General features: G+C 47.9%; 6 protein-coding genes across 10 annotated transcripts; 5 read left to right on the top strand and 1 right to left on the bottom strand.

Annotated features, from left to right (window-relative positions):
• Positions 1-2,388: 2,388 nt before the first annotated feature.
• Positions 2,389-3,397, top strand: BDCG_03499 (ubiquinone biosynthesis methyltransferase; the record flags this gene model as incomplete). Its single annotated transcript, XM_045419110.1, has 2 exons — positions 2,389-2,575; positions 2,637-3,397. 2 exons carry the CDS (start codon positions 2,389-2,391, stop codon positions 3,395-3,397), a joined length of 948 nt encoding a protein of 315 aa, XP_045275523.1.
• A 1,415-nt stretch (positions 3,398-4,812) lies between these two features.
• Positions 4,813-6,182, top strand: BDCG_03500 (sugar isomerase; the record flags this gene model as incomplete). The annotated part of the gene is made up of 2 exons (XM_045419111.1): positions 4,813-5,151; positions 5,238-6,182. The coding sequence occupies 2 exons, from the start codon at positions 4,813-4,815 to the stop codon at positions 6,180-6,182; spliced, it is 1,284 nt and encodes a 427-aa protein (XP_045275524.1).
• Positions 6,183-7,772: 1,590 nt separating this feature from the next.
• On the top strand, positions 7,773-8,862 carry BDCG_16754 (uncharacterized protein). The gene has a single exon (XM_045425945.1). The coding sequence runs from the start codon at positions 8,110-8,112 to the stop codon at positions 8,380-8,382; it is 273 nt and encodes a 90-aa protein (XP_045280467.1). The 5' UTR covers positions 7,773-8,109; the 3' UTR covers positions 8,383-8,862.
• A 456-nt stretch (positions 8,863-9,318) lies between these two features.
• On the top strand, positions 9,319-13,741 carry BDCG_03502. Of its 5 annotated transcripts, XM_045419114.1 has the most exons (7): positions 9,319-9,837; positions 9,939-10,107; positions 10,232-10,613; positions 10,747-10,993; positions 11,058-11,522; positions 11,637-12,898; positions 12,973-13,741. In XM_045419114.1, exons 3-6 carry the CDS (start codon positions 10,506-10,508, stop codon positions 12,005-12,007), a joined length of 1,191 nt encoding a protein of 396 aa, XP_045280470.1. In that variant the 5' UTR covers positions 9,319-9,837; positions 9,939-10,107; positions 10,232-10,505; the 3' UTR covers positions 12,008-12,898; positions 12,973-13,741. The 5 variants fall into 5 exon arrangements, with proteins under 5 accessions (XP_045280470.1, XP_045280469.1, XP_045280468.1 ...); XM_045419113.1 differs by having other exon boundaries at positions 9,895-10,613; positions 12,973-13,663; XM_045419115.1 differs by having other exon boundaries at positions 9,428-9,837; positions 11,637-13,395.
• Positions 13,742-13,993: 252 nt separating this feature from the next.
• Positions 13,994-16,560, bottom strand: BDCG_03503 (glutamate carboxypeptidase; the record flags this gene model as incomplete). Its single annotated transcript, XM_045419117.1, has 6 exons — positions 13,994-14,120; positions 14,253-14,728; positions 14,802-15,056; positions 15,134-15,200; positions 15,273-15,899; positions 15,971-16,560. 6 exons carry the CDS (start codon positions 16,558-16,560, stop codon positions 13,994-13,996), a joined length of 2,142 nt encoding a protein of 713 aa, XP_045275526.1.
• A 1,926-nt stretch (positions 16,561-18,486) lies between these two features.
• BDCG_16755 (uncharacterized protein) lies at positions 18,487-19,187 on the top strand (the record flags this gene model as incomplete). The annotated part of the gene is made up of 3 exons (XM_045425946.1): positions 18,487-18,741; positions 18,823-18,875; positions 19,018-19,187. The coding sequence occupies exons 1-3, from the start codon at positions 18,587-18,589 to the stop codon at positions 19,185-19,187; spliced, it is 378 nt and encodes a 125-aa protein (XP_045280472.1). The 5' UTR covers positions 18,487-18,586.
• Between the last annotated feature and the right edge of the window lie 4,751 nt (positions 19,188-23,938).

Here is a 23,938-nt window from a genome sequence, read left to right on the forward strand (position 1 = left end):
TGGCGTTTTAGCCGAAACTCAAAAGCCCTGTGAGAGTTTCAAATTTGATTTACGGGATGTGGTCGCCGATATTTTCGTCGAATTAGTGGGGAGAGAAACGGCGTTTGACCTGCTTCTGATGTTAACATACAAATATCGCCTGATTCATGGGCATGGGTAAACCTGGCGCATGTCCCCTGGATCGCGCTCTCACCGTTTCGCGAACTAGATGTACAAATGATCTATGCAGCGTAACCGCGCGACATTTACTTGTTCGAGCTGGTGCTGAGGCAGCCCTGGCTGTCAGTGAGTGACAGAAAGAGGTGTTACCTTGGCCCCCACGTCGGACCTAATGTTGCCATGTCTTTCAGGATTGCCGTTGCTCTTGGAGTTTTGTGGGGTAGTAGAGTTAGACAACCAATGAATTATTAATGGTCGTCTCCGGTTTCCTCACCTAAGTTAATTGCCCAGTTTAGTAGCTGCACATCTGCCTGTGTAACGCATCCTCGCGTTTCTGGCTCGCGAGCGCCATATCTATATCGAAATGGCCGTTAGATGCCGGCTCGGCGTCCATTTCTACTGGTAGCCACCGCAAGCTCTGAAGGCGGCTGACAGAGAGTGCTACGGCGCACGGTATGAGTGTTGGCACGGATAAATGCTGATTGGATACAGAAGTTTGGGTTCGTGAAATGTCAGCTCCAACCCGCAGTGGGCGGACTGATAAGCGCCGTATGCACCGAACTAAACCATAAAGTTTGCCGCCTGGGGATGACGATTGGTTGGGGCGAGAAAATATATGAGAATATATTATGAAACACAACCAAATCTCCATCTCAGGGGTTGAGGATAAGCTGCTACCCAGTTCCCATAACTTTGTGTATAAAAGATAATTGTTCAGCTCCCCGCGGAGATCTTTCTACAGGTAGTTAACCTTTTGCATTCATCAAAAAGTTAAGAATTCAAACAAACAGTTCAGGCTTTCCCGTTTCTTAAGGTCTGCCTACGATTTCGGATCTTCCAAGTTCCAGGTCATTCTCGGCACGGAGGCTGCGCATCTCACTACCCAGCAGAATGCACCATCCCCATCCACATTCAATGCCATTTTCGTTGGCCGTTTATTTCGGCACGCAGACAGAAAAGACACTCTTGCTTGCCAGAACGACATATTTTCAGCCAGAATATGGGTATAGCCATTAAACATTTCGTGACTTTTCCCTTGATCACTGATGTTTGCAGATTTTGTCTTTTGATGAAGGCATTCAATCAGCTGATTTAAGGTGTCAACTAGCCAGGCGGTGTGCAATCCGAGACAAGAGAGCAACTTTCGACAACGAGAGGAAACCTGCAATTGAGAGTAAGAGTGTGCCTGTGGTGTTAAATGGTTCTAAAGCAGCGGGTTGAAGTTGGCCATTGGTGAGCTGCAGGGAGGAACAGCTGGATGGCCTAAGGTTCTCCACATGGCTATGGAGATGAGGAATTGTGTTTTTAATTTCTCTGTTCTCTCCAAATGGCTGCTTAATTGATTTGAAGATTTCTCTAACTTAGAATATATATGGGAATGGAGAGCTGGAATATGTATTATCTGTATAAATCTTTTCAACATGTTAGCAGAACATTCTCTGTCCCTCGTCTCATCGATGTGTTCCCGCGGACTTGTAGCCCATTAGCCACGTCAATTTAACAAATGGAATGTGGCATCTATCCGCACCAGTGGGAAAATATATCAGTCTAGGGTGCTTTCAAGAAACCCAGCAAGGGTCTAATTATGTTGGGAAAATTTCACCCTTCGCAGGGAACCAGCAAATACCCCAGACTCTCAGATAGACATTGCGACAAACACCCACCTAAGCTAGGTAACTTCATTTATATCTCAGCATGGTTTTATTTGTGCTAAGTCGTAAAGATTCACAACTTCAAAGTGGTTTCTCATTCGGTACATTCTCCAGTGATGATCCATGGAGCTGCATGGACCCGGCTCCCGCAGATAGGGATGTAGAGTACATGGACTATTTCTTCGTATGGATGGCTGTCTTGGCTGTTTGGATGCGAGCCAAATAGGCTTCTGCGGGAGAGGGAGCACGTAGTTATCCTAGGAGTACCAGTCCCAATTGAGTCAAATTCATATAAAGATAGCGTGAAAACACTCACCACAATAACTATTTTAATCTCAAAAAAGTATCAAAAGTGGGATCTTATCAATTGAGCTCCGAGTTTCCTCTGTGTCGTTAATTCGTTGCACTCTGATAGGAATGAGGCTCTGCGGGAAGGGGGTTGGGGTGTCTTGGCGCCCGTGCGCCGGAAAAATATCGACCACAAAGCCAGCAGCAGCCAACGTCGGAACAACAAGAGGGCTCTGTCAACAACGCCGCAACAATAGATCAGAGTCGTTAGACTTTGACCTTGCCCAACATGTCATCATTTTGGCGTAGTCTGCATTATAGTGCCAAGCGCCGATCATTCACCCCTCAGACTCCGTACCGATGCTTTTCCTGCTCGATCCGAGCGCGCCAGCCGGAGGCTTCAAAGCCTGGCCACGATGGACGAACGACTCATTTCGGATTCGAAACTGTCCCGGAAGCTGAAAAGGAAGCTAGAGGTATGTTTCTCATTTGTTTCTATATCCTTTATTTCTCATTACAAGCTAACAGCATGAGTAGTGGGAGCTGTTTTCAGCTCTGTTGCTAGCTCATACGACACAATGAACGATTTCATGTCTCTGGGAATTCACCGCCTCTGGAAAGACCACTTTGTTCGAGGCTTGAATCCCGGTTCATCATATCCGAGGAGCAACCCTGACGAGGAGCAAGGGTGGAATATTCTCGACGTCGCTGGGGGAACTGGAGATATTGCGTTTCGGATGCTTGACCATGCGACGAACATTAATAATGACCATAAAACACGCGTGACCATAGCAGACATAAACCCAGACATGCTCGCAGAGGGAAAGAAGCGGAGTCTCGAGACCCCATACTACAATACGGATAGATTATCTTTTATGCAGGGCAACGCGGAATCCATCCCCATGATTCCTGATAACTCGATCGATCTGTATACTGTGGCGTTCGGCATCCGGAATTTTACCGATAAGCAAGCTGCACTCAATGAAGCCTTTCGTGTCTTGAAACCCGGTGGTGTCTTTGCGAGTTTGGAATTCAGCAAGGTTACAAATGGCATGTTTGACCAAGTGTACAAACAGTGGAGCTTCAGTGCAATTCCTTTGATCGGACACCTGGTGGCAGGCGACCGGTCGAGCTACCAGTACTTGGTTGAAAGTATTGAAAAATTCCCAAGCCAGGAGGAATTCCGCGGGATGATCCAGAAAGCTGGTTTCATGACACCTGGGCGGGGCTATGAGAACCTCACCATGGGAATTGCTGCAATCCATAGAGGTGTGAAGCCATTGACAACCTCAAAATAGATGGGCCAGTCGAATATGAGCAACGAATCAGTTGATGCATCTCCATTGGAACCCCGCTTCGACTGCCAAAATACACCCGGCCTGCCGCACCAACTTCTGCTCCTCCCGAGGTTTGTTTGGGATATTTTCTTCTTTCTATTCATTTTGCTTTTATGGCGCATTGTATTACTAAATTCACATTGTTCTGATCAACCCATATTAATGTCACGACTACCATTGAGAGCACAGCAGCGGGATATTTGGCGCACTTGCATTAGTAATTCATACAACACCAGCGATGAGATGGCATCATAACCCTAGTTGACACCACGATGACGTGCATGGCTTGTGATAGGATAGCTTCAGGAGCCCCAATTAACGTGAGGTGATACTAGATGGACGCACGATTTTTCCAAATTGGGGTCGGCGTGAGCCGGAAATACCCTTCCTTTTACGGTTTTCTGCATTCCTTGCAATCTGGGATTAGGAACCAATAGTGCGCCAAGTTCTCACGTTCCGTTGATGTGGAATCATCAAAATTTACACTGCAATGAGCAATATACTGTGTGGGAGGAGGATATTTATAACAGTCGAAGGGCATATCCATCCCGTTATATCTATCTTCCATTGGCAATATTTTCTGCATCCTGTCATTGCCTTCATGTTGTTTGCCCAGCGGGATTCGTGAACTCCGAGGCTAGCCCTGGGCAATCTCACCACCCCGCCAATGACTAAGCAGTCTTATCCTAACTTCACTAGTTAAGTCCAATGCAAAAGGTGCTGTAGCTATGTTTAAAACTTTCTTTTCGTCTCCCCGAGTCTCTCTTTTGTTCCTCTTCTCTACCATCGAGCACCATTCCTTTTTGCTCTCATAGAGTAGATCGCCAGGTGAGGTTGAGCTTTGCTCTGGCCATCTCAGTTCCTGTCTACCACTTTCCTTACAGGTTTCCTTTCACCAAACCCCTCCTGTTGCCCGAGTCATCCGCCCACCCGACTATCGGATACTACAGCCCCCAAATCTACAGTTTTATGAATGCACTTGCGAATCGCCTCTGTTTCTTCCTTCTGTCAGACTCCTCTATCTCTCTCTCTCTCTCTCTTTCTTTCTCTCTTTCTTTCTTTCTTTATTTTTTTTTCTCTTTTTTGAGCGGAAAGATGAGGCTATAGAGCAATTCTCCGGCTTCGGCCAGGAAACCCCTTTTCCTTAGTTATTTTTATCGTGCTCGAATGGTGCTTTGCAACATACGCCTGTTTCTTCCTCTTTCTTACTAGACTTAGTAGTATCCGTTTCGATACTTTTCAATCTCCATCTGTGTGAAAGACTGGAAATGACGTCCTTTCCAATGGCCCGCAAACGGCGGCGCGTTGCTTTCTCCCCCTCACCTCCATTCCGGACTCAGATGCCGAAAATTAACGGTGTTTTCCCTTCCCTCCCAATGACCCCACCGGATCCGGATGGTCCATTAGTTTCACCAGGAGGCTGCCTATCTCCCTCGACCTGCACGGCAATTCACGTCATCTCAACGGAACGGGCCGCGCTAGCGCACCTAGAAGGAATCTATGCAACGGATAAATTTGCTCAGGACAGTTTTGAGCGCGCAGTGACGACAGTGGCCAATACCGTGAGGTCGGGAGGGAAGCTGGTTATTTCCGGGGTTGGGAAGAGTGGGAAGATTGCAGAGAAGGTGGTAGCCACTATGAACAGTCTGGGAGTCCAGTGCACATTTTTGCATCCAACAGAAGCACTACACGGGGATCTTGGGATGATTAGGCCGGTACCTACCCCTGCTGCTGTGATTCTTTCCTGTGAACATGTGGGAAATCGGCGATAGTGTCTAACGTAGTTGTTTCAACCATTTAGGATGACGCCGTACTTTTAATAACCTTCTCAGGGAGGACACCGGAGCTAATTCGTCTTCAGCCACATCTTCCAGAAACAGTACCACTAATTGCTATCACCGCTCACGAGCATCCCGATTCGTGTCCACTTTTAGCTGGCTCAAATAGCCCTGACCCCATTCTGTTGTCGGCGCCGGTTCACGAGCATGAAGACGTCTCCTTTGGTTTACCCGCCCCAATGACTTCTACTACAGTAGCACTTACCCTGGGTGATGCATTGGCATTAGCAACTTCAAGGAAGCTATATAATTCACCAGGCCGAGGTCCAGCAGAGGTGTTCAAAGCGTTTCATCCCGGGGGCGCAATTGGCGCTGCGTCGGCTGTATCCGTGACTCCAGTTTCGGAGTCTGCATCTAGCTCGACATCTGCAAACACAATATTTTCAGAACAGCTGCTCCCGAAACGAGAACCACAAATAACTCCAGCTCCTTCGCCAAATCACGACCGTTACATATCTGGTATTGGAACACCATTTTCTTTAATTCACCCTATATCACCACAATCCTCTCAGCAACTAGGGAAAATCAGTTTAATGGACGTCTTAAGAAAAGCAGTTCGCTCTCCTGCAGCCAGGTCTTGGGTCCTGTTATCTCCAACCGCAATCATACCACCAGCGCAGGTTTGTGCACTCTCAGACGAGAAAGACTTTGACATTGCGCTACAGGATCTTCCGTATGCTTCCGATGTGATTGTTCATAAGAAGGATTGGTTCCATGTGCCAGAGCGCAGTACCATTAAGGAGGTAAAGGAGTTGGTTATCAAGCAGAATGGAGTCTGCGTTGAACATGCCGCCGGTCATGTTTCTGCGGCAAAAGGTACCTTATATCAAGTAATTGCTGTCACGGATGGGATAACCGGTGATATAATTAGCGTTGTTGAGGGCAAAGACCTGTTGGATGTTGATTAGGCATGACTTTTTCGCTTTTGGTCTATATCCCCATCCTCCCTTGACTGGTGACCATACACACTCACTGTTATACCTACGGCCTTCATTTTTTGGATCGTCTTTTTCATGTAGATTTTCTTTCTGGGTATCGTGAGAACAACTTTCTTGTTCTGCGCGAGAACAGGTTTCATATGTCTTCACCTTTGCATATGCATAATTTTGGCATGACTCCTTTTGAAACCCCGTACATTATCAATTCTTCCCCCCCTTCTTCTCTCTCTCTTTTTCCCTTGGCCTGTTTCCGAAAATCTCTAAGTATGCTACGCATCTCTCCGAGCTCATGCTACCAGTGACCCCCAGCATTATTTCCAACTTCCCGTCATTCTTCTGTCTCCTTCTATAAAGCCTCTAGCCGATTCCGTCAGAGTCTAGAAATCTACGTTTAATTCGGCCTCGTGGGACAAGGGGTTCATTTCCCAAGCCACAGCTGCCCTTTAATAATCCATCACTGGCAACCACAATGCAGCGTGATTAGTGCGAGGAGTGGGGGGAACACCACTGCATACATCTGTCTCTCAAATGTGAGTTGAATAAGGGCAAGTTGCTGGCCGGTTTCGAAGGTCCACTTCAAGCGCTTACACGCCCGTTTGCCACGGAGCCTAATTAACTTAATTTCTTCTTAGTCCTCCAAACCTAACTACTCCCACCGGTTCACTAACTTAGTGTGGCGCCGGCCTGCTCCACGCTGCTTTTCTTCACCGAATCTCCACTACAATTTTTCTACCAAACTGCCATCGCTCCTTTATGCCCGCGTAAATAAGTGTTCATGCATTTTATACCCAATTCCCCTTGGCCTAGCATAACACACACGTGCTATTAGGACTTTTTGGAGACTGCACGCAATTAGGCAAAAAAGAAAAAGAAAAGAGAAAAAGAGAAGAAAAGAAAAGAGAAGTACGGCCAAGCCTACGAGTATCTAGTCAGTACAGGTTTAACGTCAAAGGGGAGTCTGTGGCTCTGCCGCCCAGAGGAGTCTGTGGCTCTGCCGCCCTCGGGTATGTATGTACCACGTGTTGAACAGGGGAAGACTCAAATATGTTCACTTGCTTTAGTCCGCTGTGAGGAACCGCAGCCATTTTCATTCAAAGTCGTTTGCACCCCTGCCCAATTCTCCCACCGCCTTGGTTTATCCCACGTAGGTGGTAGATGTGCACATCAATATCGCGCTTGCATCTTGCATTATTGACGTACACGTTTTATTTACACGCGTATTTTCGGATTCTAGGGCGGATTTGTTACCCGGTACAGCAGATAAGGCTTTCCGAAGCATGGCTTCCATGCTTTCCTGGGAGTCCTTGAATCCATATTAAGGTCTCAATAGGGAACAGTGCATGTTGCCGGCAGAGCGAGCACTCTGCTATGTTAAACCGGTAGTCCAACCAAGAACTAATCCGTAGAAAGTCTGCATTAAATAAAATAAGCATCCGAGCCGCAACTTCGACATTCCCAGCTTGGCAGTGACATAATCACCACCTCAGACAAAATCCATGATCCGCTCCTTAAACTATGTATGTAACTAGTTCATATCATGGCTGCCATGCTTAGGCGCATCTGGCGTGCATCGAGAGTTGCTGAGCTTGGACCTCTTGACCTGCTGACCACTGTGCCAATCACCAGCCGTAGCCCTACCTTGCAACCCATCCTATCCAAGCTAGCTTAGGATAAACGTCATAAGGACACAATCAAGCGCCCGTCGTATTCCACATTTAGTGCTTGGCTAGAAATATATAATATTGTTTTGTATACTGTAGATACAATCATTCCCCGCAGGTTGATTGGTGGCGCTGGGGCATCGGTGAATAGGAATTGTCGGATCCTAGTTCTGGGATAAGTTAAACAAGCTACGCTACTGTTAAGTTACTCTAAAACGGATCGTGACGTAGATGATATGTGCCTAATGTGCAGCTCGGTTGGCCATGGGGGAGGTGTTTTTGATGAAGATACCTGGAAAGGACTGGCTAGAACATTAGATAGGAATTCCAACTGGGCTGATGCAAGTCGCCGCTCACCGAAGAACAAATGGACTGGTGAAGAGGTACTAGAGTTCCCCCCACAGAGTCATCTTGGGGGTTTATCCCAGCCTTGGATTCGAAGAACTCTCTATAAAAATCCGAGGCCGATGTCGGCTGTCGAGCTGCTGCGACTCGACTTTGTCGAGTGAAATATTGTAGATGATCTGGGAAATATTTCCCGGCTACTCCCGATTCATCGCACATCGTGGGGAGCGCTGGCGCTCCCTGACGCGCATTAAGCCAAACCCAGGAGTAAAGAAAGGGTACCCGCCCATACTCTGAGAGCCACGCGGAGCATCTCCCACAGATCAAGATGCCACGGCGGCGCACTGAACAATAGGGCCATATCTAATAATTGGAGGTTTGCGGTAGCAAGGCCAAGCGATCCCCTTCAAGGTTGTCAGCTGTCACGAGCTGTCATGGCTCTGCAGTATAATTTCTTTTAGTGGGGGATATATAAACTCATCTTTTAGTGATGAGATTCTAAATCCACTTGACTATTTTCGGTTTATTTGGAAAGGGGAAGGGTGAATTTCTGATGCTCTGTTTCTGTTGGCACGTCATAGTAAGGTGCTGCTAACTAATCTGGTTTGATGGACGGATGTAGAGTCTTTTTTGTTGGTAGAATCAACTCCCTGGCGACTGATGCAGGGCACAGTTGTGGATTTGACCATCGCACGGTTCCCCATTGGCCCGGGGCTTGTTGCTGAGACTTGGATGCGTTAATACCTAAATGGCGGGGAGGTCGAAGATTTGGGAAACAGTTTCGCTCTCGATTGCATGAAGCAGATAGCTCCCGGATTGCATAGCGAGATAATGTAGATACGATACCTGACCTTTCTCCCGTTAAAAAGTATTAGGACTTGTATACAACGGAGCCAGATAAACAAAAAGCAGCACAACCGTCCCGTCCTAGCTAGTCGGATCAAAGCTGGGGGGTATTTCAGTATTTCAGGCCCAAGTTACTAGGTCTAGATTGAGTAACAAATCAACGAAAATGTTCAAAATTCCCAGCAAAACAATTGTTGAAAATAGGCAGCCTAGACCTTAGATCCACTCATTGTTCCAATGGCTTCACATTTTCAGCTACCATGGATTGGGCTAGTGATGGTGCAGGATATCCGAATTCATGGGGTTTTAACTGGGAGGACACCAAGCCATTGTTCCGGCCAATAACGAGTCAAACCAAATGGCCCTATCATGGCACAGCTCTTCTCTAGTTGCAAGGGTGGACAAAGATTATACAATTCCGAGTTGATTCATTATTATTATTATTATTGCTCGTTGCAACTCAGGAGTCGGCGCGACAAATCGAATTAACTACCTAGGTAGTTAGGGTTTGTCACATGACCGCCTAACTGGTCCCAGCGAGTTAGAGATATGGAGTTCTGTACGGAGTACAAAGTACAGATTGCTAAGGACTGTTATGCAGGACTCTGCACCCACCTGCGTTGGGGCTGTGACAAGAAGAAATGGCTGCACTAGAAAGGAGTTTCTTTGTTTCCTGTTTCGGGCCGCCACTCGCTGACGCGCCTCCAGCGAATCTCATCCCATCTCCACGCCCACAGCGCGAAGCCTCAGGGGTATTTCTTTGATGTTAAGCTGTAACAAATTCCCTGTACCCCCTACCCATGCAGCTCTCTCTCCTAATGCCCAGCTAGCACCCGAGAAATTCTTTGGCTTCGATTTATTTACCAGTCCCTAGGTCCAACTGAGTGCTACCCAACATTGTTGACCCTGGATTGCCGGGATCTTGTGGCTCCTGTATTGCCTTTGCCAATCTTGCAGGGATTGCTTTGTACGAGCTGGGTCAACTACTATCTACGGATGTAGTCAAGACGGAATATCAACGTGACAACCAGTTCTACCTCTTGGTATTGCTCCCCAATGGATCAGAGTCATGGCCATAGGCCCGTGCCCTGCTGCTTTAAACGAATATTCAAGATTGCCCGCGGCGATTAACCTCATACCGGGGCTGATGTGATTATTGGCATCTAGAACCGAGTCGACTATTTCTGTGGTTGAGTTAGCTGCGAGTGTGTTATGATGTTGGCAACTAGGGTTCTGAACATGGCTAACTGTAAAGTTGGCCCATCTTGGAATTTTACTTGTGGAATCTAGTTTGGTTACACATTGCCTTTTCTTCAAATGCAGCGTGACTACCAGGTCGGCTGGCTCATGCTCAATATGCCTGCACAACGGACGGCTGTGCTCTTTTAATCTGCCCGATATTCACCAGCAAATAACGGCTGCCACGTAGGAAAAGGCCTACATGGGTTCCCGATTCACCTGTGAAGAAGAAGCCCCCTCTGCCCTCCCCCATCTCCATCACACGGCCAGGATTCCTCAGAGCAGACGCTGTACTCTTGGCCATAATGAGGTAATAATAGAACTAAAACCTCGTGTTTCCTTCTTTAAATCCCGTATAAACTCTCTGCTCCCCCTCCGCCACTTTCAAGCCCCTTAAGAATCTGCAATGTACCTGCCGCCTGTTAATTAAATGCGTTTTCAAGATGCCTTCAGTTATTAGCCCAGTCGCTCCCGCGGTTTCGAAACTTGATCGTATGGCCCCCGAGGTCCACAACCTTGACCCGGATGGCGATGTGATGCTTATCATGACAAGATACCTCGAATGTGAGATTATATCTGAATTAGGGGGCGACTTTGACAGTACTGTCACAAAACAGAACGGCCCTGTCGCTGTAGACACAGAGCTACCGAATACAGCAGATCACAATGATATACTCACTTGCGAGCAAGGTGAATAAGCAGCTTGGCCCTTAGATGATCATTTTTGCTACAGACCTAACGCCCCGCCAAACAGAGGTTTTGGTACGAGCTTCTTCGCGGCATTTAATTCTTGCGTCTACGGTTTTCCGTGCCATGCTTCAGCGCAAATTCAGCGAATGTAACGCGCTTCACGAAACCGGGAGCGTTGAAATCCCTCTTCCTGCCGATGATCCCGATGCCTTTCTTATCATTTTGAATATAATCCATGGCTACATGCGAAGGGTTCCAACAGAGCTCGACCTTGATACATATACACAGGTTTCAGTTCTAGCTGACAAGTATGATGTCCACGAAGCCGTCGAGATTTTTGCAAATTTCTGGTTCGAGAAACTCAAACCCACCATCCCCCAGACATACACGGAAGATATCCCCGGGTGGATATGTATTTGCTGGGTATTCAACCGGCCCAAAGAATTCAAACACCTAACTCGACTCGCACTACGACAAGGCAGGCAGAATCTTCCATTAGGAGACCTTCCTATTCCCGCATCCGTTGTTGGTGAGTGAATAAATTTAATACAGCTTCGTTTTCTAGAAAATGCAATTCAACACAACATATAGACAGTTATGAAGCATCAGAATCATTCCTATGCTAATGGAACTGCAACCTCAGATGCAATCAACAGTCAACGCATCGACTCTATATCCCGCATAGTTTCCCTCCTCCACGCCCAGCTAGCAGACTACCTCGAGAAAGAGCATTGCAGTTTTGAATGCGACTCGCTCATGCTAGGGGCCTTGACGAAACGGTTGAAAGCCCTTCATCTCTTCCCCAGCCGGCCGGACCCTCCCTTTACGGGCCTCTGCTTTGAGCAATTCGCCCACCGCTTCAGAGATGGCTTGTACTTCCCGGCCGCCCAACGCACAAGCACTTATTATTACGACCATGCCAAATGTGCCATTCCGTCAATTGAACATACGCTAAAGAAGTTTGATGAGCAGCTGGCAGGCTTGGAATTAACTGAGCATAAGCTGTTATCGTAGTATTTTATCGTGTCGTTCTCGGCCGCTTTCCGTTCTCTATCGACTTCGGGATGTGTTTCCTTCATTACCATCACGATTTTCTGGGCTTTCGATTATGCATGATGACATGCTCCTTTTCATCCCAACTTTTCGATTTGCTGGTCTTGCTTGGCCAGGTTTTGGCTGCATATTTTGTCGCTCTATTGTTCTGCACTGCACTGCTCACCCATTATCACTACATTTCGAGCAATGGCTTCCTTCCTTTTCATACGTTTTATTTCCCCCTTCTTCTGCTTAGCAGGCAAGGCGTTTCAAGGAATTTCGGATCTTGGTTTTAAATCCGCCACTCCCGGCTCCCCATCTGCATGGCTTCGAGGTCATCTATCCAAAGATTAACCAACCACCTTTTTTATCTGACGGCTCTATTCTCATTCACACTTTTCTCCTCAATACTACATATATCGGATATACGTGTCGCATGCCATGATATTCTCCCTAACAAGATGGATCGTACTCCTCACAATTTGCAAGAGAAAAAAAAAAAAAAAAAAAAAAAAAAAAAAAAAAAAAAACATAATACCACCTCCCAGGCATGCTATGCTACACATGAACCACCACTTACTCTATCTAAAACCCATCACAATGGACGAAAGAATCATTCGAGACCTGTCCTGCCTGTCCGTTTGCTCCGTACACCAAACACCTACATCCTTTTGACACATATCCCCGGTCCTCCACCATTTATGCAATGTAATATGCGAATAAAAACAAAACCAGAGCAAGATGTTTAAACCCGTTCGGGCCCCGTTCCTGTATCGTTATACAAAATAATTCGCCCGCCACCTAACGTCGGTATACAGCTATAGGTAGTGTAATTGAACCGAACTCAACATCTGCTCGCCCGCGTACTCGGTACGCCTCTTTTTTTTGGTGTCATACTCTGATACTATCTTATTATTCAAGTAAACGGGGGCTAACAGGTACAGTAATCCATACATTAAATGAAGAAAGTATCAAGGCAGTGCTACCTACCACACACATGCACACTACCCGCCGCCCCCCGTTCATTCCGCCCGTCCTTTCAGATCCTCATCCTCTATTTTCTCCTCCTGCTGGACACCAACTAGGTTACTTACTACTTTTAGAGAGGAAAACATGGGCACCAATCACCAACCACCAGCTCTTCGGAAGGTTGGAAATCGAAATATGTCTTCTCCAGCTAGGCCAGTCCAACTAGGGACGGGCGGGGGTGGAAGACATGACTACCTTCAGTATTTTTGGGCTTTTTTTGCCAGTCCCCTCCCTCCTATAGGATCGTTCTTTAGAGAGATGCAGTGACATGTATGTGTATGTATGTATCCGCCCATGAACACTGACATGTAGATGTGCATATATGCTTTACTTCGGAAATACGCAGAACTGTAGAAAGGTATAGTAGCATGAGGGGTAGTTAGTACATTACATCTTCTTATGTTACTTACTATATGTATATCCACGGTTGCAATGGAAGCGCTGGAGTACACCCGGAGCAGTAGTGTGTGGATGGTAGTATGATGTGTACGAGTAACCTTGAAAGTAAGTAATTGGAATATAATGCAGAAATTGTATTGGTGAGGAATGAAAGTTTTATTGTTTACTTGAATTGTGGAGATCTGCTACTCATGAGGACGACTTCTACCACCGAATAATCATAAAGCTTGAGTCATATCCATGCAGTAAAAGGCTAGAAGAGAATAGGTAATGGAGGAGCAACTGTATATTGATTGATTATAAACTATCACTAAGAGGAGCAGGTGCTCACAGGCAAACCGTTTGGGTGTAAAACTCCTTCGTCATTCTCTCTTTTTTTCTTCCTGTTTTCTGTTTTCTTTTCGTACAACCCAGGTAGGCTGCATGTCATGTAAATATATGTACCGTTTCAATATGTTCATTTTCCAAAGCATATGTTCATTCATTATCCATTAATGTCGTTTGCGTGGGATATTTATATTTAAAAGAAAGGAAAGTTTATGGGGTCAAGATTCCAGCAGCAACGTAGATGGCATTGCTGGTCTTCTCGACGAACTCTTGAGCTAGAGCATGGTTGCCGGCCTGAACGGCTTCCGTGATGCCAGGGAAGGTGGTTGGGGCGTATCTGTGGGAAGGAGAAAGGGGCAAGGTTAGTCTGAGAAGCACTGCAGAAAGATCGGTCGAGGAAAGCCTTTGTATATAACGACGGCAAGGGAAAGAAAGTGGGATCAACAAGTGGAAGGGGTAAAATCCTTACCCAGTGTCCTGACCAGGAGCCCAGATCAGATGCTTGAAGAAAATTCGGCCGGGCAATCCACCCTGGCTAACAAAGCCTCTCTCGAAGTCGCGGAACTTGGCATTGACGAGGTCAACAAGGCGCGCATCGTTTGCCTTGATGGCCTCCTCTCTCAATGTAGTGGTTGCAGCAGCAGCCTTGTTGAAGACATCAATGGCAGCCTCGAGGCGGGACAGATCGAGAGTGACGGTGGAAGATTCAATGGTCTTCTTAAGCTCGACGAGGTATTTGGCGAACTCTCGGCCGTAGTTGTTCACTTCGAATGGAATGATGTCGTCAGAGGCGAGATGGTAGGTGAGCAGAGCCAGGTACTGGCCCATCGCTTTGTGGAAAACGAATCCGGGGTCGCCGAAGGTGTCCATCCAGTAGAAGGAGTCGTAGTTGGAGTGATAATGGTAGATGGGGTCACCCGAACCACTGGATGAGCCAATGTTCACCTATGGGAAGTATTAGTTGGATGGATTTAATCATGTTTGTTAATTTTCTAGGGACTTTTGAGGGGATACTTGCCGCTGGAATACCGGCGTGAACAAATGCGGTGTAGTCAGAGCCGCTTCCCAAAACACCAACCCTTCCTTTGCTATTAGCCATCCACATGTCGTACATGGTTAGACTCTCGTCTCCCTTGTATGGCCAGGCAACCTTCTTCATGAGCTCGATGGAAAGCTCGTGGAGACCGGGGGTGCCAGACAAGCCGGGGTGGGGGCCGGAAACAGCGGAGTCGATGTTAACATAGGCCACGCAAGTTTCCTTGAGCCAGTTAACCTATAAAAGAAGACTTATAGTTAGCCAGTTTACCGGTAATTGGGGAGAGTTATGAGATGGCGGAGTGTCTCGCATACGTATTCTTCAACCCACTCAGTTGAGCCAAGAAGGCCGTACTCTTCACCATCCCAGGAGCCCAGAACACTAAGAAATGAGTTAGCATGGCGATGCTCTTGAATGTTACAGGGTTCCAGTGTGTTTTAATTATTCACTTACATAGTTCTCTTTGGTTTCCATCCAGTCTCCTGGAGTTTTCCGAGCGCTTTTGCAAGTTCGACCATAACAGCTGATCCAGAGTTAGGATCGACAGCTCCGCCAATAACCCAAGCATCCCAATGGTTGCCAATCACGATGACTTCGTCTTGCTTTGTGCCGTTAATTATTCCAATGGGGTTATAGATCGGGCGAACCTCGTCGCGCATAATGTTGGACACGGAGAGCTCAGCGCCAGGAGCAGGGCCGGTAGAATAATCAACATCAAGGCCTCCAACCCACTTGGTTCGGTTGACAGCGTCAGCGGATTGACCATGTCCATCCAAGTGGATCAGGATTTTCTGTGCATTGGCATAGGAAATCGGCAACGATGGGATTTTTGGGACCACAGGACTAGTATCAGCACGAGGAGAGTCTTCCTTGGAGGGATAGCCCGGGGTAGTGGGGTCACCAGGAGCAGTGGACAAAAACAGAACAGATCCACGTTGAACGGAAGAAGGATTTCTGGCAGGTCCATCGGGATAAGTCACGTATCCGTTGGCTGCAGTCACATTACCGTCATCACCAGGGTCTGTGAAGATGACGCAAGCGATCATGCCATAATCTTGGGCATTCTTGACTTTCAAACCTCTGTGTACGCGGGTCAGTCGACTGTGGGAAAATTTATTTGTCCAGGGAACAATGATTTTGTGGATTCTTACCTGAAGGGGCCGCCATATCTTGATAGGGCGATTTTACCCTTGAGATCAACACCCAGCTCAACAAGGCGGTCAAAGTCAACTTGTTGCCCGCGGCCGACATAGACAAATTCAGCTTTTGCTTCACCTGAAGCAGAGTAACCGTGGAAGATTGGAACGCGATTGGGGTAGCTGGAGGTGTCGTCTTTTTCAAGGACATCTTCATCCAGATTCACGTCCACGACAGTGCCGTCGGGGAGGGTCAGGGACAGCGAGCTGGAGACTGGGTAGTTCAAAAAGACGTGATAATCGGCCAGGGTTGACGGGACTCCGAATTCAGTCCATTTGTCGGCCGTCCATTGAGCCATGGTCTTGTTGGTGCCGGCGACGTGAAGGCCATGAGTATAGTAGTATAGCCAATCGCTGATTGTGTCGTTGTCGAACGAGTTCATCAAGATCGACTCATTCTCGGTGATGGGTGGGGGAGGTTGGCTATCCCGTTTGACAAGGTCCAATTGTCTCGTGTCGAACGATCTATCCATGAGATGATCGCTGACGCAAGCATCCACCACGGAGGCCGAAGCGGCCAGCAAGGAGAGCGCAAGTAACTGCATGATGGGCTATCCTGGTATTTCGATTTGCGAGTGACAGGAGAGATGGAGAACAGAAGACAAGGGGAAGGGGGGGTTTCCCGCGCTTCTTATGTGTTTTCCAGAGCGGACAGGAATTCGATGCGGGGGATGCAAGAAGCGACGAGAGCAGGAAACTGGCCGCAGCTGGCCGCTCGTTCCTTGGAATCGTGACATCGAATTTCTCGAAGGTGCCCGCCGCCCATGTTCGCATCCCCACTGAAATCCTAGCGCAGGTTGCAGTAGTGAACCACTGCAAACGTGTGCGTGCGGGGAAGTTTGTGATGCTGGAGCAGGCAGACAAGGTACCGAGAACGTCCAGTAGTCGCTGGAGTGGAGCACGCTAGCGGCAGCCTGCCCAGGTAACTTAATAGGCTGGCGAGAAACAAGCGGTGGGATCATCGGCAGGAGAAATTTTCGGATGCTGGCTGATTGACCGTGCAAGTCCGTAGCCAGTCGGGTTTTCCTCCACCCAATGGTTCCGTCCTGCACATATGCGCCGGATAGTAGCACAACTGAAGCCGATTCGTGACACTGGTTCTTCTGAACGGTACATGTTTTCTGTATAGCTTGTTCATTTTGGGTGGACAAGCGCAATCGGGAGGAGCTCTCTCCATTGAGCCTTGTTCAGGCCGGCCATCACACTCTGTCCATGCCAAGTCCATGATGGGCGATGGTCAATTGTGATCGTCAGCCAAGGCGTGGGATTGTCATGGCTGCAAACATTCGTGCAGGATCGTTTCCCCATTCGGGTTAACAGCTGCCAGCGCTGTGCGGGGAAGGTCTGGAGAGAATGGATCAGGCAAAAGCGCTCAAGAGTCAAGGGTAGCAGTGCAACTAGACTACTGGAGACTACTGGAGACTACTGAGCTGTCACTCTTAGTAGTAGCATACTATAGTATATAGTAGTTAGTGGTTGAAGGAGTATTATTATTGACAAGATGTCCCGACCTTCCCTGCTGGGCGTTAGCGTGTGTGTTATGTAAGCGTCCCATCCCACTTTCGGCGTCTTGGTCGGTTAATCTCCCCCCGCTGCCGGCTTAACCGGGCTATAGCCGAACCGGGGCGGATGGCAGCCTTACTAAGCTACTGTCTACTAGTTAATTATCTATCTCACAACATCAAGAAATATTTTGATATTTTGTATCCCAGTCTCTTTCTCTAGCTTCCCTCCCCATAACTTTGACAGCAGGTCTTAGGCTCTTTGAGTCGCGGCCACCCTGGCTGAGTAGCGAGTTTACGGCTTGGCTGCTCCATTCTTGTAGTTGATTTTAGCCCATGCCCACTGCCTAGTGGGTGGATAGCTAGCTAAACCACAGAAGATGCTCTTCTCCCCCCCCCCCCCGGGGCAAAAGCGGAGGTTGGTTAGACTTTCCGAGCTTCCCGCTACAGGAGGGGCGGTGGAAAGGGTCCAGAAATGGTCCTTGGTCCTTTTACGGGGAATTTACCAGCCTGATTCCTAAACTCTAGGTTGCTTGAACTATCCGCCCGGTAACAAAAGATGTCATACATGCACCAAGTAGCTCCGAATATCTCTCTGGGATCTTTGCTTCTCTTTTTCCATTTTTCCGGGCGGGGCTAAGCTCAATTCTGGCTTGTCCTCCGGTGACTTGCAGGGGCAGGGGCAAGCTGTCTGCGCGCCGGAAAAGAAAAAAAAAAAAAAAAGAGCAAGACAATTTTAAAACGATCAAGAAAAAAGCAAAGAATAGAAAAACGGGAGAAGTTTCTGGGCAAAATCAGCGCTAATGCAGCGCTAGCATCCGTTAGCTCGTGCCGTAACACGAGCTTGAAGGCTTTCGCCCCGTCATGTTTGTCAGGAACATACTCCGTACAGAGAACATCGACTTGAAGAGGGGTGGAATTGCAGCTTCGAAGAAACTAAGTTCTACTAGTATACACACACACCTTTTACCGAGGAAGATTTAAGTCCATCCTCATACCCAGGCAAGCAAACTCATTTGTCCGGAGAAAAAGAGACCCCTGCGCGCTGGCATGTCCATTGCCACCACCGATGCGTTATCAGATTGGGGCTGACCATGAACTGATGCAGGGTTCAATGCTCGATATTCTATGGGCCCGGTTCTATTTTCTGACTGTTGATGTGCTGGGTTTACTTACCCCGCAAAGCACTGAAAATGTCAAATATCACGTCATCAGTGGTCTCTCGTTTGTGAGGCATTGCTTCGATCCGCCATTCTGGGTCATGGCATCGTGTTTGCTTATCAACAAACAAACTTGACTTCATAGTTGTGCGAAATTGTGCCCATTTTTGGATGGACCTGAGCTACTGGACGACGCCGGTACGAGAGGCTTTTGCCCGTTCCTCAACTCTCTCGAGTCATGTCCAGCAAGGCATCGAAGGCGATTGCCACCAACCTTAAACTCCCCTGAGAGAGAAAGACAGTCGATTTTGACGGTTATACACGGAGAATTGAAGTCTAGATAGCAAGGCACAGGAACATCAGAGTTCGCCAATGCGAGACGCCACCATCAAGATAATCAGAACAGTTGAAAGAGGATACCAATCTCCCGGCTCGCGCGATCCACTGCCTCGGACATTTGAAGATGAGTCGGCATGTTGTGCAGAGGAACCTCCGGCTACCGAGAGCTAATCCAGTGTTGAAGTCTGAAAGAGAATCTCAGCCTTTTGCGGGTTATCACGAACGGAGGCTCGGATGTTATCAGATAACGTGATTTAGAGGCAGGCTACGATCAGCCCATCCCTCGTCCCCCTCAGACCCAGCCATGAACTCTCAATCCTCTACACATTCCGTTCCCCTCAACGAAGAAATGAACTCATTGTTTGCGGTTAACCATAGATTTGCGGTTACATATGGTTAACACTTTGTTGAATACGAATCTCAGTCGCACTATCAGCAAGATCGTTCGACTTGCGACTGGAGCGCCGTCCAGGCCCTACTTTGCTAACGAGAGACAACCAATTCAAGACAGCCGAGCAGGTAACCCGCGTTGCCCAGATACATTAGACAATATCTACAGTTTTGTTCCTCGCTTGGTGTCGTTGGATGCCGAACTTTCAATTCTCACCAGATGAGACCATGAGCTTCAAAACTCGGGTCATTTGCCGGCGGAAACCAGAAACTTGCTGCGCATGGAGCGGGTTGCGTGCGAAGTCTTGTTAATAAAAATGGCTGAGGATTGTCAAAAATGGAAACCAGCCTCGTAGTTTTGGGTTGGGGTCTTTGACAAAGGGTCTCTTCCCGTGGACACAGAATTTAACTTAGATTTTTCTTCCGTCCGCTAAATTGCCCATTCGCGCGGGGGGGCTTTTCTGTGGACTGGTTACTGAAGAATTGGATGGATATAAACCGGTTTGCCTCTATCCCTCATTTAGAGAATTTCAGGAGTAACTCTTTAGCCTATGTCTATTTCGATATAGAGTTGGCAAAGGAGGAAACCTGGTTTAATAAAACCCCTGAAGAGCAAAGTCAATTATACCAGTGGCAGAACGAACCCATGGAGGCTATCTTATAGCTTCTGAGCAAAAGTTCACTCGTTCTATATTTGGAATTTAGAATTTCCAAAGCAAAAAATATGTATGGAGTGTTTGAGAATGCAAGTATTGGTAATTTCAATCCCCACGGTGGTTTTGCCCAGTTGAACAACTACTAGGATTTAAAATACATGGCCTTAACTAACTTACATATCAAGTCGCAGGTGTGAGAAGAATCATGACATGGTGGTATTTTATGTAAGGGTCTTAGTATTTAATACCAAAATAGTGGTCCTCCTCTTCCAATATTTTAACCATTCTGTCAAAAGTTTTCAATATCATTCAAAAAGGGAACTGATGTTCGCGCGACGCATATATTGATAACTTCTCCAAAGCTTGCGCCGGTGCGTGCTAAACGCCCACGTTCCTCGACGCCTCACCGGGCCAATTGACACCATCTCCTGATGAATGGAGGCTGTTTTCAGTGTGCAGCAGAGAAAACCCTTTCCCTGATGAATGGCCAGGGTGTGCTTGTATTCCTTGAAGTTCTGGAGGATGCTGAGATGAAGGATTCATCTCTCTTGCACTGTTCTCGGTCGCAGGAGTTTCTCGGGATTGTCTCCCAAGACGGTGCTGGGTGAGTCATTTATCAGGAAATGGCCCCGATCAACCCTGCTACGCTCCAGGCAGCAGGGCGCTATATTTATTTAGGTGCCTATACCAGCGCCCCTTTCGCTCCCTCTGAATTTCATTTGCGTGAAGAAAAAGCATTATTGGAAGCGATCAAACCATGCATCGGCTTCAGGAAATTCGAATGAACGAGACCTTTCCATTTCCCCTTTACCACCCTTTCCGCAGGGATGATGCAGAATCGGAGCCTCATTTTCAGAGGACTTCCCGCCAATGGCTGCTGTCTAACCTCCTAGCCCTGTGACAAGACGCGGGATGCTAGAGGTATATACTTAGGCAACAGACGCCACAAATCGCGGGGTCTTCTCAGAGCTGCTGATGTTGCTCTTGCGCTGTTGATTGGTTTTCTTGCTATAAGAGGGCCTTAATTTTCCCCAACAAGGAAGATCCCAGGCGACAACAGCACGGAAAGCAGAAGAGACAATATAATATTTGACCAATTTTCTCTCTCACGCTTAATTCCACAACTACCAGAATTTTACCCGTTATGGCCCCTTCCTCAATTCTCTCCCAGACCCTTCAGTCTATTACCGTAACCAAGGTTCAGGAGCTGGGGACAAAGCGCCAGACTTACCAGCAACATAAAGACAAGATCCTAGCAAATGTCGAGAGTGCTGGCGAAAACAGTCGCGAGCGAGTTACTCGCCTGCACGATGGCATGAAAGAGCTGGATATTTGGAGTGACGCAGACCTACGCCAGCTAAGCCAGATACAACACTGGGTTCATCAGTCCGCTTACGATCCATCAGTCAATGAGGACATGCTTCATAAATTTGAACAGCAGCTGCGCGCAAAGCTGGAAGCCGAATCTCGTAAACTCAATTTGGCTGATTTGTACTCGAAGCTTTTACTGGAATGGATTGATGCACCCAAGGGTGCGAACGAGGAATCTTCGCCCCCTGCCTCCACCAAGTCGGAAGGGCCGCTGGAAGAGGATTCATTCGAAGTCGTACAGAACATTCAGAAAGAGAGGCTACAGCAGTTGCGCGATAAATTTGAGACAGTGGTCCTGAGGCCTCTTGAGACGGACGAGGTGGAAATTGACAACTATCTCAATGAATTATTCTCATCGAAAGCCGGCCAAGCCTCCTTAAAGTCCCTGAGAGAGCAGGTCAAATGGGAAGGGGAATTAATGCTGGGAAATAAAACTCTCTTTGATCACCAGAGCCTACAATGGTGCATCAAGTCGTTGTTAAAAGTGGACTTGTTTGATGATGAGAAGAAAGCAAGTCTTCGTGATTTTCTCAGGGACGACGACGTTCTTAATGAGATCAAAGACGTTTTAAATATGAGATACGCAAATATCCAGAACTGGTCGTGGGGCATGGGCGACCAAGGCATGCCTGTTGTGCCGTAAGTTTCTCACTCCCTATTCCTGATGACATACACAGTAAGTGCCGTTATCTCCGAAGAACAGTGCTAATATGTATCAAATAGCCGCCAAAGTGCAAATGGGAAATGGCGAGTGATGATGGATGATGATGTGCTTCACGCCATCTTCACACACTGGATTGGAACAACCTGGGCCGTCCAGCTTAAACGCTTCCTCCAGGACATCCAAAGTCACGCAGGGGTCTGGAAGAAAAATTCTAGGATACCACAAGAGGATCTAGCGAGGAGGCGATATTACCTAGGTGTTGATGCTCATTCCGCTTTGGCACGCGGTACAAATGCTGAGCAGGATCGTCAGGAAACTTACCGAGAACATTTTTTCCTCTCACCACTGCCCTCCACGCGCTACGAGGAAGCAAGGGGTTATGACGATGATGATGACGATGATGATGACGATGATGATGACGCATCTGACGACAGCAGAGGTGACCGATTAAACCCCAAGGAAATCAAACAGCTCCTACTCCGCGCGTTGGCTACAGAATTCCTCGTTCGACGCTCGCTTGACGGGGAGGCCGCCGTAGTCCAGAGCGATTTCCAATGGTTTGCGACAGGCCTGGCGCACAGCAGCATCTTTGCCGTGCTTAGATTCATGGGATTCCAGGAAGAGTGGATTACATTCTTTAAGAAAGTACTGGAACCCCCGTTGAACATGCTGAACGGAAAACCAGTGCGCACCCGCAAGCGTGGTCTCCCCATGGCGCATATCTTTGAGAAGTTCATGGGCGAGATCGTCATGTTCTTCATGGATCTAGCTGTCAACCAGCACACTGGCATGATCCTCTATCGCTTCCACGACGACCTTTGGCTGTGCGGGAAGCCTGGCCGTTGTGCAAAGGCGTGGCAGGCGATGGAAGAATTTGCCAAGGTCATGGGCTTGGAGTTTAACAAGAATAAAACAGGTTCCGTTTATTTTGTCGAGGGACAGCGGTCTAAGAAGCCCGAGATTGTCAAAGCTTTGCCCAAGGGTCCTGTTGTCATGAATTTTATGGTCCTTGATCCCAAATCTGGCAATTGGGAAATTAACCAAGAGCATGTGCTGGAGCATGTCAAGCAGCTACAAAAGCAACTTGCTGGCTGCAAGAGCATGTTGGAATGGATTAAAACATGGAATAGCTGCATTGGACGATTCTTCAGCTACACGTTTGCAGAGTAAGTATTTTCATCCACCCATATATGCATGTCATCACCGCCTATCTCAAATAATAACTAAGCCGACCTTGAAAATGGCAGTCCCGCAAACTGCTTCGGCCGCTCCCACGTCAAGAACACCCTCGAAGCCCACAAACGCATCCAATCTTACCTCTTCAGCGACTCTAAAGGCGCCAAAACCGTCACAGAATACCTCTCAAACACAATCTCCACCCGCTTCAACCCCTCTACGCCCGTAACGGACGCATTCCTCTACCTCCCCGAAACCCTCGGCGGCCTCGGGCTGCTAAACCCTTTCACCCCGCTCCTCCTCGTTTGCGAAAATCTCTGCGAAGACACCGCGGACCGCCTTCGCGAGTTCCACCAAGAAGAGCGCGACACCTACGAGCGAGCGAAGCAGCAATTCCTCTCGCTCAGCGAACACCAGCGGCGTCGCCGCTACAATTCCTCCTTCAAAGACGAGACCGACAGCACTTTTGGCGACGACCACGTCTCCACCGCGGTCCTGCCGTGGAAATCGGAGGCGCAGACCTTCTTCTCATTTGACGAGTATGTCCGCTGGCGCGAGTGTTCATCCGAGTTGTTCTTCCGGCTGTGGAAGTTCCTCATGGAGACGCCGAGGAAAATGACCATCAAGCACCCGTCGCGGGTGGATAGGGCTCTTCGTGCCGCGGT

This window comes from Blastomyces dermatitidis, assembly GCF_000003525.1.
Source record: "Blastomyces dermatitidis ER-3 genomic scaffold supercont1.3, whole genome shotgun sequence".
In the NCBI taxonomy this organism is placed as follows: Eukaryota; Fungi; Ascomycota; class Eurotiomycetes; order Onygenales; family Ajellomycetaceae; genus Blastomyces; species Blastomyces dermatitidis.

What these genes read in the sequence shown, in the direction of transcription:
- BDCG_16754 (XM_045425945.1), top strand. Translation starts at nt 8,110, where the DNA reads ATGTGCCTAATGTGCAGCTCGGTTGGCCATGGGGGAGGTGTTTTTGAT.
- BDCG_03502 (XM_045419114.1), top strand. Translation starts at nt 10,506, where the DNA reads ATGGGTTCCCGATTCACCTGTGAAGAAGAAGCCCCCTCTGCCCTCCCC. An exon ending in GTACTCTTGGCCATAATGAG is followed by an intron (nt 10,614 to 10,746) that starts GTAATAATAGAA and finishes TGCGTTTTCAAG; the next exon opens with ATGCCTTCAGTTATTAGCCC. An exon ending in TATACTCACTTGCGAGCAAG is followed by an intron (nt 10,994 to 11,057) that starts GTGAATAAGCAG and finishes CCCGCCAAACAG; the next exon opens with AGGTTTTGGTACGAGCTTCT.